The sequence below is a fragment of the Octodon degus genome, unplaced genomic scaffold, assembly GCF_000260255.1.
Source record: "Octodon degus isolate 3935 unplaced genomic scaffold, OctDeg1.0 scaffold00241, whole genome shotgun sequence".
In the NCBI taxonomy this organism is placed as follows: Eukaryota; Metazoa; Chordata; class Mammalia; order Rodentia; family Octodontidae; genus Octodon; species Octodon degus.
The window spans coordinates 115,079-131,598 of record NW_004524817.1 but is presented as its reverse complement, the minus strand read 5'-3'; the positions used below and the strand labels follow the sequence as shown (position 1 = coordinate 131,598).

The window sequence follows — 16,520 nt, the reverse complement described above, 5'->3', positions numbered from 1 at the left end:
GGAAGGGTTCAGAGATGTCATCTACAAGAGGAGTGCTGGAACAGCTTCCACTGTTCTACATGTATCAGAGATTCAGGTCACAGAGCTCAGAAGACCAGAATTCTGATAGAAATCCTGCCTGTAAAGACCAGGTTGGTGGGATTTCTTCTGGGAAGGACTGCATTTGCTGTTGGACTCCAGATGATGTGTATTATGGCTTGGCAGAAAGTTTGTCTGCATTTTGCTCATGTCCAGAGACTTTGCCTGAGACTGAGATAAGTGGTAGAAAACAGCAAAGAGTAAACAGAGGGGCTGCAGCTGCAATCCCAGCATTGGATTAGGAATTAATCACAAACTCTAAAAGCCACCCCATGACTGAATGAGGCTTTGCGGGGACAAATAGACATAACCCCTAACAGATATTTTACCATATTTTTATAGAAAAAAAGTCTATAAATGTTTCCTAATTGAAAAAATTCATATTTTTAAAAGTCATCCTTCCTAACAGAGGCTAAAGAGTTTTTAATAAATTAAATTATGTTGGTCTTCACAAGAACATGTTTAAATACCACCAGATTGTTAAATCTGCTCAAGTTTTAAGCAGATAGAAATGAGCATTGTGTAGAACTTCTCAGGGCAGACATAGGATGTAGGCCTTAAGTGAGCATAGTACTCAGTTCACAAAGTGTCTTTTATTTTGTACTAAAACAAAAAAAAAAAAATTGGACCTTGCTAACAGTAAACTCATTGTTACTTGGTGACAAAAGAAAAGTGTATTTCTTATGCATATATAAAAATCTATACATATATAAAGATCTAAGCCAAAAGTAGATTAACCTAGGTTGTTACATTTGAGGAATATTAAATATGTGAAAGGTAACAATAACTTTGGACACCACTGAGTGAATTTTGATTTCTACTTTGAGCCTCAGTAAATCAAAACAAAAACATGGTAAATCAAAATTCTAAAAGTCTACTTTAAGAAAGAAAATGTGTGGAGTCTATATTTGCAAGATGATTACAGATTCTTGGTTGAAGACACAAGGTAAATATCTATTCCAATTATAAGTAGAAAAGATCCTACTGACATAGACACCTGAGCTGTAAACTGTAATGTTTATACTAGAATTTTATTATAATCAATTCACTGTCATTTGCTAAAGCTGGAGATTAGGATACAATATTCTTAGGCACAGAAATACTTATTCAGAGACCTCAGGCTATGCCCGATGGCAACTTCAAGTTCTTGCTAAATTCCAGCATTTTTTTGCCACTGTTGTTTTTCTTCAGGCAGATGGGGACCTTAGGTTTCTAGAGGTTGCTGTTAGAACATTTAAATTATTTAGTCAGTCAGGCTTTTTCAACAGAAATCCTTAACCTCTCAGAGATTCACTATTTGTCTAAAAGTAGTAGCTTGTAGTCCATCACAGTAATTGGCTCCTCTGTTGACAGGATTTGGGAGACATAGTGAGATTTTTATGAAAGTTTTATTCTAAATTTTATTACTTAGCTTAGTACCGATTTTTAAGAAAATAATTTCAAACAACTTTTAGAAGTTTGTCACAACCAAAGTGTGTGAACTGGACCAAAAAAGACTCTTAAAACTTAGGAGAATTCAAAGAATATTCTGTACAATGATATCATTGCTGGTATGATCTAGTGTTTTCAAGGGGACTTACTCAAATGAGGAGAAAATGATAACACTTGTATAAATGTTATATCTTTCATTAAAAAAATCTTCATTTGTTTTAATTCTGATGGATTTTGGAAAATAAAGTCTTCCACAATAATGACAGCACATGTTGCCATCCCTGGGTCCTTAAACACTAGGGGCACATGTGCCGTTCCATGTCAATTTCCTCCTGAATCTTTAGTTCTATTATCTACCTACAGATGTAAAATTAAACAAGTACATGTAAATTTAACTTTTGCTCCATGCCAGGCCTCAATCTTATCATAACCAAGAAACAAATGAGAATTTCTACTTTTACTCTTTACAGGCAGAAGTAAATGGTGTAGAGTCATCTAGTCTTGGTAGTAGAGCACAAGGCAAGCTGTAATAATACAGCTGCTTAGAGAGAAACAAGGTCTACACATGGTTTAGTGGAGATTAAATGGTGAAATTGAAAATTGCACTGAAATAAACTACTTAAAAAGAAATACTCTGACACATGGTTTTTGTATGTTAAAAACATTTTTATTATTATTTATTTTTAAACTTTTTTTCTGGAGTTTAAAGGAACTATTTCATGTTCTTATCCTTTTCAAATTGCTTTCTAATGTTTGTAATAGCAAAATATTGGGAGCAACCTAACAATTCAACAAGAAAAACTTGGTGGAATCTATCTGTGGGCTCACACTGGAAAAAAAACAAACCTCTGAATGCTTTGCCCACAAGGGTCCTGTCTGTGTTTCTTGGTCCACATAACAAATCCTCATAAGCTACAAAGTTCTTTGCAGAAGAACGACAGTGAAGGCTACACCATACATCCTCTGTGGGCTAAAATAAATGAATACAGCATGACCTATCCAGTGACTAAATATTGTACAGCTTCACAGTCAGTTAATTTCCTAGTTTATAATAGAGAGAATGTTATAATGGAGAAAAATAAGATTTGGATCAGTTTGATTATCTTACAAAGTTGAATGACATTAACAATACTTGTATTACAGTTAGCATCATCATCATCCTTACCACCTTGGCTATAATTTTGTTTGTTTATTTGTTTGTTTGTTTTTGGCAGAACCGGGGACTGAATTCAGGCCCTTGCGCTTGCCAGGCAAGTGCTTATTCTCCTGAGCCATCTCCCTAGCCGCTGCCATCTCCCCAGCCCTCTGGCTATAATTATTAATGCTTTTAAAGGCTATGGTACCATTCCAGAAGGTACAAATTCTCCTAAGTTCTCTAAGTTTCCCACCCAAGTATTGCCATACTTTTCTACTCTAGGATGGGCTTCTCATGTGAGAAATACATCAGTGTGGCTCTGAAAATCAATTCCAAGGCTTTTTCTCTTGAGCACACATAAACAAAAACCATCTTTATTCAGTAATTTCTGGACTCTCTTCCAAAAGAAGACAGAGAGATGCTAATTTAATTTGCAGGAAAGCCAGTTTTCATGAGTCTGTAAACAGCACAGGTATTAGAATTACTACTGCTTGTGATTATTAACCTGGAGCACAACAGGACTATAGCTCTGCTTTCATTTTGAAAAATATCTGCCTTTTAGTATTTAAAAAGTTTAATTTTGCCAGTTCCTATGAAATCTTAGAAAAGATGTTATGAAAAGATCATGACTTCCAGAAAAACGATAAAATATTTCCGTATAAAGATATAAACTTGCCAGGTGCGGTGGTGCACACCTGTAATCTCAGTACTTGGGAGGCTGAGGCAGAAGGATCTCTAGGAGTTTGAAGCCAGACTGGGCTATATAATGAGTTCAAGGCCAGCCTAAGTTGCACAACAAGGTACTTTCTCAAAAAAAGAAAAGAAAGAAAAATACAAATTTAAATCAGTCTTCCTTCAGGGTAACTGAACTTCTCTGGAAAGCCTGCATTCCAAGAATCTTCTCCAGCACAAGGCTAAGGTATCCAGTACATGGGTTCGACTAGTGACATTAGAACTTTCATTAGCCTACGTGTTGCCTCCTCACTGGATAGAAGAATTGAAAGATATAAATCTTTCAAGTGGACACAACCAAGCGAGAAAGGAATTTTCTCTCTCCACCCCTGCTCTCTAGGCAGGAAGCCAAGATTACTCAGAAGAGACTACCTCCCTTTTCTTCCCATTTCTCACAGTATGAGACTACAGCCAAGTCATCCTTCATGCAAGGGGAGTAGATAATTGGATAATGATAGACTGAGAGTGCAGTCTCCTCCTCCAGTTGGCACAACATAAAGATTTCATCTTGTACATAGTCCAATCTGGGCCCTGGTTACTGGGTTGCTTCAGACTGATACAGGCCTAGCAGAGAGCAGTGGGCAGGTTAGCAGTGTATGCCGGTGGTTTTTACTATGCTTCAGATGTGCTGCCCTGGCCCAAGCCATTCGAATCGCCAAGTGTTAATCATGCAGTTAATAAATGCTAGGCACTATGAGGAATGCTCTCCAAACCTGGTCAAACATAGGAATCTTTATGGGATGCTTTAAAAAAACTAGGGATTTTTCACAATTTTTCTGTAATCAAAGTTCTTTTAAAATACAAGTTATTTATTATTAACCTACAGATTTCTTTTTTTAAAAAAAAATCATATTTGGTATTAAGTTCAGGATCTCACTACGCAGCTTGGACTCACAGTGATCATCTTGCTTTCAGTCTCCTCCGCACTGAGATTACAGGTGTGCACCGCCATGCCCAGTCTTGGGTAGCTGACTCAGCATGACTGCAGACAGAGCCGGCATGGCATGTGATGCTGGGGATCAAAACCCACTCCCTGTGCTTGCCTAAGCAAGCACTTAGTCTGCTAAGCTATCTCATCAGCCCCATAACCTACAGATTTCTTGGGTTCATCCTCAAAAGTACTAAATCAGGAGCTCCCCCAAATGACTAAATATGGCAGAGAGCTCAGAAACCAGTATCTTTGAGCCTACCAAGACAATGCACATTAAGACCACTCTTAAACACTCTTTATTTAGAACTCTACAAACTGCAAAATGCAATGTACTCATGGATCATCAAATCAATTTTATGGATCATGACCAAGATATATTTTTAAATGAAACAGGGAAATTTAAGGTACACTACACCTAGGGAAGTTACCTATTGCTTAATCAATCCTCCCCTGAGATACAAACCTATGTGTCTATATCTTTAGATGCTATTATGTTTTGTGTCTTGTTGTCCCCCCAAAGCCTCATACAGTTGTGAGCCAGCTCCTGGAGTTTGTGACTTATTATTGTGGGTGTGGGTGCTACCCCTGCTCTGGGGCAGGCAACTTACATTATAATGTAAGAAGGGAGAGAGGCTGGCTAGCTGCCTGAGCTGCTGCCACTCCCTTTGCTCTCTGTTCTTTGCCGCAGTCAGGAAAGGTTGCCCTCTGCCATGTGCCACTCTGCCTTGGAGCCATCTGAGTATGGGCTGAAACCTCCAGTAACTGTGAGCTAAATAAGCATTTCCTTCTTTCATTTGGGTGTCAGGTATTTGTCCCAGCAGTGAGAGTAGAGTAACTAAGGCAGATGCATAGACAGATCTCTGTCATCATCTACCTGTTTATAGATCTATATCTGTATATGAATGTCTAGGAAGAGAAACTACCTGTTTCTCTTAAATCACAATAAAAAAGTACATTTTACTTCATAACAACAGTCAGATACATGTAAAAATTAAAGAATCTAAATTAAATGCTTCCTGCTGCAATTGTAGTGTCCTCTCTTCTCAGGAAAACTGTAAATGAGGCTTACCATCTACCATAAACTCTTCACTCTATAAATTGGGCCCATGAAGACTTCTTTTCTCTTACTGCCCCAGATAACAGTCTATTGCCTTCTTTTTATGGACAAATGTCATAATTCTCTGGTCAGTGTCCTTCAAATTAAAATATTGGATTTCAGTGTTAGAGTCCAAACTGATGGTGCTTTTATATTGTGAATCTAGTTATTCTTTCTTTGTAGAGGAAAAGGTGAGAGAAAATGGGTTTGCATGGCAATCGGAACTTCAGCCAGGTACAGTGAAAAATTTCCTGGTACCCAGGACAACACGCCCTACAATGAACTGTAAGAGTTGTGAACTTCATGCTCTATATGTCTATGGGAACCAGCTTCTTTTCTGTCTGGAATTCTTTACATGTAAGTCAATTTGCAGAGCAGGGAGCGGCCTTCTGGGCCTATGGTGCCATTTCTATCCTACATCACAAAGACATCATCATGAAAAGCCAAATGCAGAGCCACAAGCCCAACTGAATAAACGAGGAGCTGTCTCACTGTGTTCTGAAGTGGAAGCACTACTAAAACACAGGAGGGCAGTTTATTATGGTGCAGGTCAGCTGTGCCTGGCAGGGCGGCTGGCCATTCCCACAAACCATTTCATTGTCTGGGCCCCATTATTTCATTACCAAAATGAAAGAAAATAGTATGTTCCTCACAGTTAAGAAAATAAATTAAATATATGATCAGCCCCGTCATAGGCCTGAAAAATATAAGAACTCATTAATTTTAAAATTACTTTTTCCTTTAAAAAGTTAGACTCTGAACAGTTTTTTAAGAACTCTTACCATGACAGAGTTCTTAGTTGTTATGTCCTTGCCAATGATTTCTGGAACCAAAGAGCTTTATTGCCACCTTGACAGGTATTCAATGGTGGTTTTGTTTTGAAAAGAGACATTAGAAACCTCTCTCTCTCTCTCTCTCTCTCTCTCTCTCTCTCTCTCTCTCTCTCTCTTCCCTGTCTCTGCTGTCAATCTCTCACTCTCAACCTAGAACCCTTATTTCTTTCTTATAGTGATGAAAATATCAAGTGTCCCTCTTTTGCAGAGGGAAAGAGGGAAAGAAAATATGCAGCAAAATTTATACACATCATTTTCACTGAGTGATAATAATTAGTTCATTTTACTTGGCTTTGTAAGCAATATATTTAGTTTAATAATTATATTTTACTTCTCTCAGAAATTGCTGGTCTTTATCAAATCCAAAAGCTACAATTCTTGTTACATAGGTCTTGCTTTATCTTGGTCTTAACCATCCAGCAAAAAAATATAAAAACTAAGTGTAAGAAATAAAGCCATGTTGTTATGTTGAGCTGTAGGGAACTCAGGTCAACAATTTCTGACACTGCCAGTCAAGCCGAAGACCCAATGCTATTATGGACTACTGGACTCTTTTAGAATATTTTGCTGAGTTCATATACCTATAATATTTAAATGATGAAACTAAACAAGAAAGGGGATATAGATGAATGACCATTTTGTATCTGTGTATTCAAAATGGTTAAGATGGACATATAGCTACATTCTCTTAATTCAAGGAATAGAGGGATTTGTTCTAATAGTGTTTGTAAATAAGATATCATGTCTGCATCTTGTACAACAAATAAACCACTAGGAAGGCAGTATGCAATGTGTTAATTATTGAAACTGTCCTACCAATTTGATTTGAAACTGTCTCATTGTATTAATTTCTCAGTAAAATTATAGAAAAAAAGAAATTTCTGGTCAAAATGTATCTTCTCAATACTTAAAATGCTTTTTTTATGTCTGTTGCAGAAATGTGATGCTGGATTCTTTCGTGCCTTCTCGGGAGAATGTTTGCCTTGTGACTGTAACAGCAACTCCAATGAATGCTCTGATGGCTCTGGATTCTGTGTGGTAAGTTGAAGACACCCAGGAGCAAATTTCTAACCAAACTTTTCACCCTCTAATGTCTCCTGTAAAACATATCAAGTAAACGTCTTTTGATTTTAAGTGGCCACTAAGGCGTTTGCAGGAGCGTGCATGTCCTGCAGGGGCTCTTGCCTCTCCAGCCAGGGAGCTGGCTGCCTGCTGTAGGCCAGGGGTGATAAGACTGAAAATAATACTCAGAGGAGGGAGCCATCCCTCCAGATTCCTCTGTAACAGTATAGTTTGCCATATGTTGGGCGTCATCCTACATAAATGAGACTAAAACAGTTGTTGCATAGCCTATCATGGGCTGTAGGATAGTCAGGCCTGTAGGTCAAAATTAGTTAAGAAAAAAAAACACAGATTTGAACCAAGTAGCCAATGAAGAAGACGGCGCTGCTCTTGTGGCCTTTGTAATTCTATGTTCTAGCCCCACAGAGACATTTCTCTTAACTGAAATCAATTTCCCAACTGACTATTTCTCAGGGAACCATTGTATCTTGATAGGAACAGATGTGTTCTAGCAAACAATGTATTTCTAATTTTTAGTGAAGGAACAGATTAGTAAAGATGGGCATTGGAATATTTGCCAGAAGTAGCTTCCACAGAAGTCAGTGTGGAGACTTTTAAGTTCTTGTACCCTAATATCATGTTTTCTGTCATTAGCCATGTGATGTGGCAGAAGAATTCACTTCTTCCTTTTTTTTTTTTTTTTGTATTTTAGGGAAGGGTCTACAGGGTGTTCAGGGTCTTACTACTAGATCAGACTCCTAGTGATCCGCCTGTTTACAGCCTCCCAAGAGCTGTGATCACAGGCACATGCCACCACGCCCAGTCTCAACCACTATCTCAGGGCGCCCCAGGGGCAGGGCCAGCACGGCATGCCCGGGGATTGAACCCCTAACCTCTGCCTCAGCTTGCAGGCGCTTTAATCTGCTGAGCTGTTTGGTCGGCACTTGAGAATTCGCTTCTTAACATGGCAAAAGATCCTTTATCAAATTTCAAGAGTAATTTGACTTGAGCTACAAAAACACTGCTTTAAATACACTAAACTATCTCTATGCAACAGATAATGTTTATTCTAAATGGCTTCTAAAGCGTGTACTGAAAGAGGATGTAGATTAGAACCCTAGAAGTTGTAACTTTACTTTAAATCTAGAAGTTGTAACTTGTCTAGAGACAGAGAACTGAGTGCCAAAACACTAACCTTTGCAGTCTCTGTGGTATTTATTTAGTCCTGATATTTGTTTGCCTCTCCCTCATATTCTTAAATAACTCTTACATCCAGGATGTCCTCCTCAGCAAAGTGGGCACAAGCAGCTGCCCAAGTCTGCCCCTTTCTAATGCTTCCATCTCCGGTTTCCTGTTATTTTAATCTCAGTGACATTTTTTTTTAAATCCATGCATACACTTGAACTAAAAATGTATATCTCTGATGAGTCAACAAATTAAAGGCTCTTTGTCATCTGGTTTCTTAAACTAGAAAAAAATAGGGACTACCATGTCCATCAGCAGCCACCAAGCAACTGGTAAGACCAAAGACTGAAATCATGAAAGGAGATCAGAATTCCTTCTGCTGCTGCCCATCAAAAGAAATGGTGTTATCAGAGTAGGAGCCACTGTGGCTTTATCTTCAACCTATGAGCTTCTGAAATTAGTGGTCAACATGAAATTCCTCCCAGCTTCTGGGGGGTACGAATTATAACACATATTTGGGGATGAATTACAATGTTAAGTACATATTCATCCAGAGAAATTCCCAGTCTTCCTGGATTATTTCAATTCAAGACAGAGAATGCAAGGGCCAGCCAGATAGCTCAGAGGACTAAAGCGCCTCCTTAGACAGAGTGCAGCGGCCAGGTTTGATCCCCAGTGTGCCGAGCTGGCCCCATCCCAACCACGGGGCATGCTGAGCCAATGTTTGAGACTGAGCATGGTGGTGCGCACCTGTAATTCCAGCTCTTGAGAGGCTGAAAAACAGGAGAATTACTACAAGTCCAATTTACCTAATGAGACCTTATAGGCACTACTAAATATGAAAGAAAGACAGAAATAAAGAAAGAGAAAATGCAGACAAAATGCATTGTTCATCTTCATGGTATTTCTCTCATATTACCCTATCCAGATAGAAATATTGTTTTCCATGATTACAGTAATTAAAAAAAATTTTCAGTGTGAAAAAAGCTTAGCTATATACAATATTTGAAATTCAAAGTGAAAATTATCCACAATCCTATCTTCCAGAGTTGCAACTATTTTTATCCTTATAAATCTGATTTTTAAAGAAAAAGATAGAAGTTGCATTTAATTAAAGACAAGTAAAAGAGGAGAAAAAGTTTCCAAATACATGAATGATATTTTGTCACTTATTTGGCAAATACATGAGGTCAATGGAGTCACATTTGAATCAAACTCATTTTGTTTCCCATTGCCCAAGCGTTCCTATTCCTGCACGCCTGTGGTGCAGACCTGGGTTTCCTGGGTCCTGCCTTGGAGTTCCAGCTCACTTTTACCTCTCAAGTTGCCAGAAAAAATAAAAGCTCTGACTTGAGCCCTTCCTTGCAGCTTACTGTAGTTGCTAGTATTTCAGTAAGTTTTTGTTTTGTTTTGTTTTGTACGGTACTAGGGTTTGAACCCAGAGCCTTCTAGAGTCCACTGAGTTATTCTCAGCTCTTGTTTGAGACAGTGTCTTGCTAAATCATTAGGCTGCCCAGGCTGGGCTCAAATTTGCCATCTTCCGGTCTTCCCCAACAATTTATGTCTCCCAACTGCCATAAGTAATAAAAAAGGAAGCTCTTTTATTTCATTTTATCTTATTGTGCTTTGATTTTGAAGACTGAGAGTCCTTTATTTACCTTGTCCTCTCCCTCTTGCTTCTTATTTTTCCTGTTTCATTGTCAATTTAAATTGATAAGCTGATCCTAAGTACTTGATGAAGTAAGACACTCAGCAACAAAACAGAGTAGGCCCATTATCATATTGTCTTAGACATCAGACAAGCAGAAAGATTTCTTCATTAGTGCAACACTAAATTTTAAATATCAAAATGTATAAGTGAAGAACAGCTTAGGATCCTATGATGTAGTGTGCTCTTCCTGAGGGTCCACTTTACATCCTATCAGAACTGTAGCACCTTGGGTTCTCAGCTGAGTCAGCTGGATGGGACGCCATAAGCCAGCAACTCTAGTGGATGTGATGACTCTTGAGGTGTTTGACAAGGGAGCACAAGACAGAATTTGGAGAAGCACCTATGGCAGGATTGACTGGTCACAGAGAATTTACATTTTATTGTAGCTGCAGAGGGTGGGTGACTGGGAACCGGAAGGAACTGAGTCAAGTCAGTCACCACCTAAAAACCTGAAGGTCTGGGCCAGGAAGATAGCTCACTAGAATAAGTGCTTGCCTGGCAAGCGCAAGGGCCTGAGTTCAATCCCTAGTTCCAAAAAACAAAAAACAAAAAACAAAAAAAAACTGAAGGTCTGTGATTTGGAGAAAGCCTGCAGCTGGAACAGAAGTGAAGCAAGTCGTGGCTTAAAATTCACCACCGGCAAAGGCTCCTTGGCTTCTCTGATGAAGGACTGATTTATCTGTTGATTGAGTACATCCATCTGACAAACACCTTTTGAGCCCTACCCCTGTGCCAGGTCCTTGTGTTGGCTCTAAATGAAAGGTCTCCTGCTGGGTTACCTGAAGAGCTGGAGAGCACCTCGCTTGGAAGCGCTGGTGGATCTCACAACACCAGGAAGCACAAGGAGCCAGGCCACGGGAGCTCTAGAAACATGAAGGGTTCACATATACTCGGGCATAATCAAGGAGAAAGAGGTTCAAGATTTCCAAAGAATATGTTTCCTAAATAGGAATCAAATATTCAGATTTTTAAACATCAAGGGAGCTATAAAAATATAATTGAAATCTAAAAAGAGCACACCAAGCTGTTGTGTATTTATATCTAGCTGGTTATTTTATTGTTTTCTTTTTGCTGTTGAATAATGTATACCTGCCTAGATTTTCTACAACTATCTGAAGTAATTTTATAAGTTAAAAATATAGTAATATTCAAATGGACTTTTCATCTACCCTAAACACAATGGAGAAGGGAAGTAATCCAATATTTTGAAAGCTAACTGAAGCCCTACTCAGGAGAGTAAAGTTATCTGGCTAATGTCTGCAGGCACTAACATTTTCTCATGATGAAGCTCTTCTCCAGTATGTGTGAAGGGCAGAAATCAACCAAGTATGTCTTTGTAAGACTAATAAGCTTGTATCAAACCCAGCAGATGTATTAGGTGTTTCAGGCAAAAGACAATTGAATATAGAGACTTATTTGCAGTTATAAAATTGTTCTAAATCAAGTGCATAATCTGCATGTTAAAGTTCTGACAATCTTTCAATCTATGGCAAATGGGAAAAATCTGAACTTTTCCAAATAGTGATCAGCTTGGTTCTGTAATAGCTGATATTCTGAAAGAAAGTTGGAAAAGATCTTATCTGAGGAATACTAAGGAAGAGTAGCTTGGTCAACTCTCACTTTGTTGGTGTCCAACAGCATAAGAATTGGAACAGGAAATGAACACAGGTCAGAAGTTCTCCATACATCGCTCAGCCTCCTCAGACAGCCAGAACTTGTTCCACCTCTTGCATTTCCCACACAGTTCGTAACCACACCATTCTGCTGGATCTCCGATATTTGAAGGCCCCAGATATCTCATCGGTTCCCGTTGCTTTACCCCCAACATCAATTTGACTAAATCCTAGAGTTTGGGGGTTTTTTTGTTTTCTTAATGTATTTGGTTGCTACAGAGTCTCACTATGCAGCTTGGACTCACAGTGCTGGGATTATAGGTGTGTACTACTATGCCCAAACTCTGGCCAGCTCAGCCCTCTCTAGGGGCCAGGCCCATGCACTGCACTTACCTAAGCTTGCCTAAGCAGGTGCTTTAGTCCACTGAGATATCTCGCTGGCCACTAAATACTAGAGTTTGAACTAGAAGACAGCCTCCTCTCTTCTATACCATACTACTGCCTTACTTGAGGACTGCAGTAACCCCCTGTGATGGCTACCCCAGCTTCCCAAATGTGTACTGTCCTTCCTGTAATCTACCTTCTGACCACAGTGAAGAAATCGTCAAAAGCACATCCTAATCAAAGGATTCTTCTTTCTAAAATCCTCTGAGGTTTCTGCCCCAGCCACACTGAGCATACAGCCCCACTCTGAACTTTCACACTCTGTGCTAAGAATTATTCCCATGTTCCCCACACATGATTTCTTAAAGGGTTACTTCAAAGCCTTGATCAAATTTTCACTTCCACTAAACCTCTAGCTCCCTCAAGAAGACCTAGAAGGTTAACTTCCCTCGTCTTTAGCAGGTAAATACATCCTACATACCTGTCATGACTCTGAACATGCAAATTAGTCTTGGTTCTCCACTGGTTGTTTCACAAGTCTGTGAGCACCTCAGAGGGAGGAAGGAAGTCTTTATCTTAATAGCTGCAGCTCATTCATCAGCTGAAGGGCTAATATGTAGAATGCACAGAGAACTCAAAAAATTAGATCCCTCTCCAAATACAAGACCTTATCAAAAAATTGCCAACTGAAATGAATAGAAACTTCACAGAAGAAAAAAAAAACCCAATAAATACATTTAAAATGTACAAGAGAAATGTAAATTAAAACAACACTACTATTCTTTCTTACACCAGAAAGGATTATTTTCATCCAGATATCAAACGCTTTGAGACTTCAGGGAGGCAGGAGAGAAGCCCTTCCATGTTGATGGTGAGAATGTAAATTAGCACAAGAATTATGGAAATCAGTATGGAGATTTCTCAAAAAACTAAAACTAGGGATTTCACGTGACCCACTATTCCCCTCCTAGTGTCTTCCCAGAAGAATTAAAGGCATCACTTTGGAGCCAGGGATATCACTCAGCGGCAAAGCTCCTGTGTGATAAGCACAAGGTCCTGAGTTTGATTATTGGTACCAAAAAAGAAAATAAAAACATCACATTACAGTAAATATACATCTCCATGTTTATAGCAACACAGGTCAAAATAGCTGAATCTTGGAAGTTGCCTATATGCCCACCAACAGATGAATGGATGCAGAAAATGTGGCATTTATACACAGTGGAGGACTAGTTTGCCATCAAAAAGGATAAATTTGAGTGATTTGTAGGAAAATGGTTGTACCAAGATACCATAATGGTTAGTGAAGTAAGATTAGACACACAAGCGTAAATATTGTATGGTTTCTCCTATAGGTGAAACCCAGATATAAATAAAAAACAAAATAAAAGATTATGTATATAAAGAACAGAAGGGGCCGGCCAAATAGCTCAGTGGATTAAAGCACCTATAAGCAGGCGCAAGGGCCAGGATTCACCACCAGGCCTGCCGTGCTAGCCCCGTCCCAAGGGTGTGCTGAGATGGCAATTGAGACTGGGCGTGGTGGTGCACTTCTTCAACCACAGCTCTTGGAAGGCTGTAAACAGACAGAACACTATGAGTCTGATCTAGTAGTGAGACCCTGAACACCCTGTAGACCCTTCCCTAAAATACAAAAAGAAAAGAAGGAAAGAAGCTTCATAGAGTTTTTGTTTTGTTTTTATTTTTTTCATGTTATATATTTGGTATAGGGTCCTACTAGGCAGCTTGGACTCATAGTGATCCTCCTCTTTTCAGCCTCCCCAGTGCTGGGATTACAGGCATGCACCACCATGCCCGGGGGGGGGGGCGGCATGCAAGACCAGTGATCGAGCCCTGGTCCCTGAGCTTGCCAAAGCAAGCACTTAGTCCACTGAGCTATCTCGCAGGCCCTCATAGAGGAGTTTTTGTTTTATTAATTAAGCAGATTTTATTTCTGTGTTTTGTGATGTGTGTACTATTTGACTGCTCTTTAAAAGTATATTTGCCTTATATTTCACAAACCAGTTCTCTCTCCATTCAGGATGCCAGTTTGCATTTTCATCAGCTAAATAAACTTTTGGATATGAAAAAATATATAAAAACCACAAAGTAATAGTTGCAATTGATTTTCTATCATGATAAAAGCTTAATCCAGATTTGCTAAGTGAATGAATGCTTTAGTAGCTAAAATTGTAAGATAACATAAGTACAAACAAATTTGACTTTGTAATTTACAAGCTGCTTGGGTTACTCCTTTATTGCAGTAAAATGCACTTATTCATGCTAAAGACTCAGGTTCTGGCTCAGCCCTGGCCTTGTTGTATGTTTGAATGGAGTGAGTTTTATTTAAAAAGAAACTTTCCCATGCTGAGGGAGACTGAGGCAGGAAGATAGTGAGCTCAAATGCTGCCTGGAACAGTTAAACAAGACCCTCAAAATATAAAGTAAAATAACTTGGGGATATAGCTCTGTGGCATAGCACCCCAAGATTCAATCTCAGTACTGCTAATTACTTAAACTCCTCCCCACAACAACATGCTTATTGTTGTCATTTATGCTGTGCGTTTGTTAAATAACAAGGTATTGAAAGTAAAGGGGAATTTTGCAATCTCAGGGTAAAATGTTTTCAGAGTAAGAAGAAGCCTCACAGGCCATCTAATCTAAGACTTCATTTTACAGGTGAGGGAGTAGAGACCTAGTAAGGCCTTGTGATTTGTTGGAAGTCAACCAGCTAGAAAATTGAAGAGCCACAGCTCTTTTTCCGGGCCTCCAGCACTTTCCTCCAACCAACCCCAGAATGTACACCCATGGCTTCTAGGGAGTTTCATAACCAAGTCTTAACAAACAGTAGACAAAGAAAGTCCACGTTTGCACTCTGGTCTTTGAGCGGTTGTAAGAGATTTGGTGGTTTGTCCTGGAGGGTGATTATTCCCTATAGCTACCATGACAGAATTAAAGCCCTGAAAAGAAATTCAAAGTACCACAAAGGGGCAGAACTGGGGTTAGCTCATTTTGGATCTTACCAGGTACTTCAGGCACAAACAGTATCCTAACATCTTACAACAAGCCTGTTCCTTCTACACAGATGGGCTTCGTCTGTCTATCAAGGACTCAGTTAAACTTGACCCCAGTCTACAAGCAACCTTGCCAGACTGCTCAGGGCTTAGCTTCATGGTAGTTGGGTAAGGCTCATTAGTTTTCCCTGGGATGACAGATTGCTACTAGTTCTGTGCACATTAATTCTTTTCATGTGTTCCATACATAGTTGGTTGATTCATCCTTTTCTCCTTTCCCTTCATTTACTTCCACAACAAACATTTCCTGGAGGCTAATGTAGCACAAGACACACCTGTAAGAACTGTGAGGGAAATATTTAAACGCTATCATATCTGCATAGCATACTTTTTTCAAAGTTCTCATTGATCAGGCAGTCTGGACTAGCCCCTACATTCTATGCTGCTGCATGATTACGATCAGAGTCCATCAGGTCAAATACCCAAACACGTCCTATCAAGATAGTGTGTTGCCCACATTTGGATTCCTTCCTTTTGACTTCTGTGTTGATTACTGTGTTGTTTTTCTTTTAAAGTTCAAACTGTTAGTAAAATTCTATCAATCCTTTTTGTGTTGCCAGGATAGAATACCTGATGTAGACAAAAAAATAAAAGAGGAGATGTTTTCCTTGGCCCACACTTGAAGAGGTTTCCATCCACTATCAGTGGGCTCCACAGCAGAAATGAGACAAGAAATGGCAGAGTAGCTTAAAGCTGCCGCCTCAAGGCAACCAGAAAGGAGAATGAGAGGAAAATGTCTAAGAGGAAGGAACCAGGGGACAGCTGTTCCCGGGGTCACACGCAGACACACACAGAAATGTGCTTCACTGATCTCTTAGGTACCACTTAAGTGAATTGACAACAAAGATTAATCGTTACAAAAATATTCTAATACTTTCTGATGCAGTCTATGCTTGTTTTCTCTAGTACTTTCTAAGAAGCAGAACACTGAGATCCAGAGCCCTGGGGCCTGAATCTGTGACACTGGGCAATTTACTTAACCATCTGTACTTCTATCTTAATATTAGTAACATGGGAGAAAATAGCACCTACCTCGGATTGCAAGAATAAAATTAGTTAATACGGGTAAAATGTTTAGAGAAGGCCATGGCTATTCTTTTATTCTGAACTTCAATTAACATAAAACTAACAGGGCCTGTGAGATAGCTTAGTGGTTTAAAGAGCCTGCTCAGGCAAGCTTAGGCAAGCCTAGAGACCACAGTTCAATCTCCACCACCACATGCTGTGCCAGCCCCACCCCCAGGGTGGGCTGAAC

At 39.3% G+C, this 16,520-nt stretch overlaps 1 protein-coding gene across 2 annotated transcripts in view; it reads left to right on the top strand.

The window, feature by feature from the left end:
• Lama4 (laminin subunit alpha 4) overlaps positions 1-16,520 on the top strand; it is a 172,418-nt gene that overhangs the window by 57,166 nt on the left and 98,732 nt on the right. For both annotated transcript variants that reach the window (XM_023706138.1, XM_023706137.1), the window contains one exon: positions 7,173-7,274. Coding sequence is in view for 1 of the 2 variants with exons in the window: in XM_023706137.1 (XP_023561905.1) it covers positions 7,173-7,274 (102 nt within the window). In the remaining variant the exon portion in view is untranslated. The remainder of the gene's footprint in view (positions 1-7,172; positions 7,275-16,520) is intronic.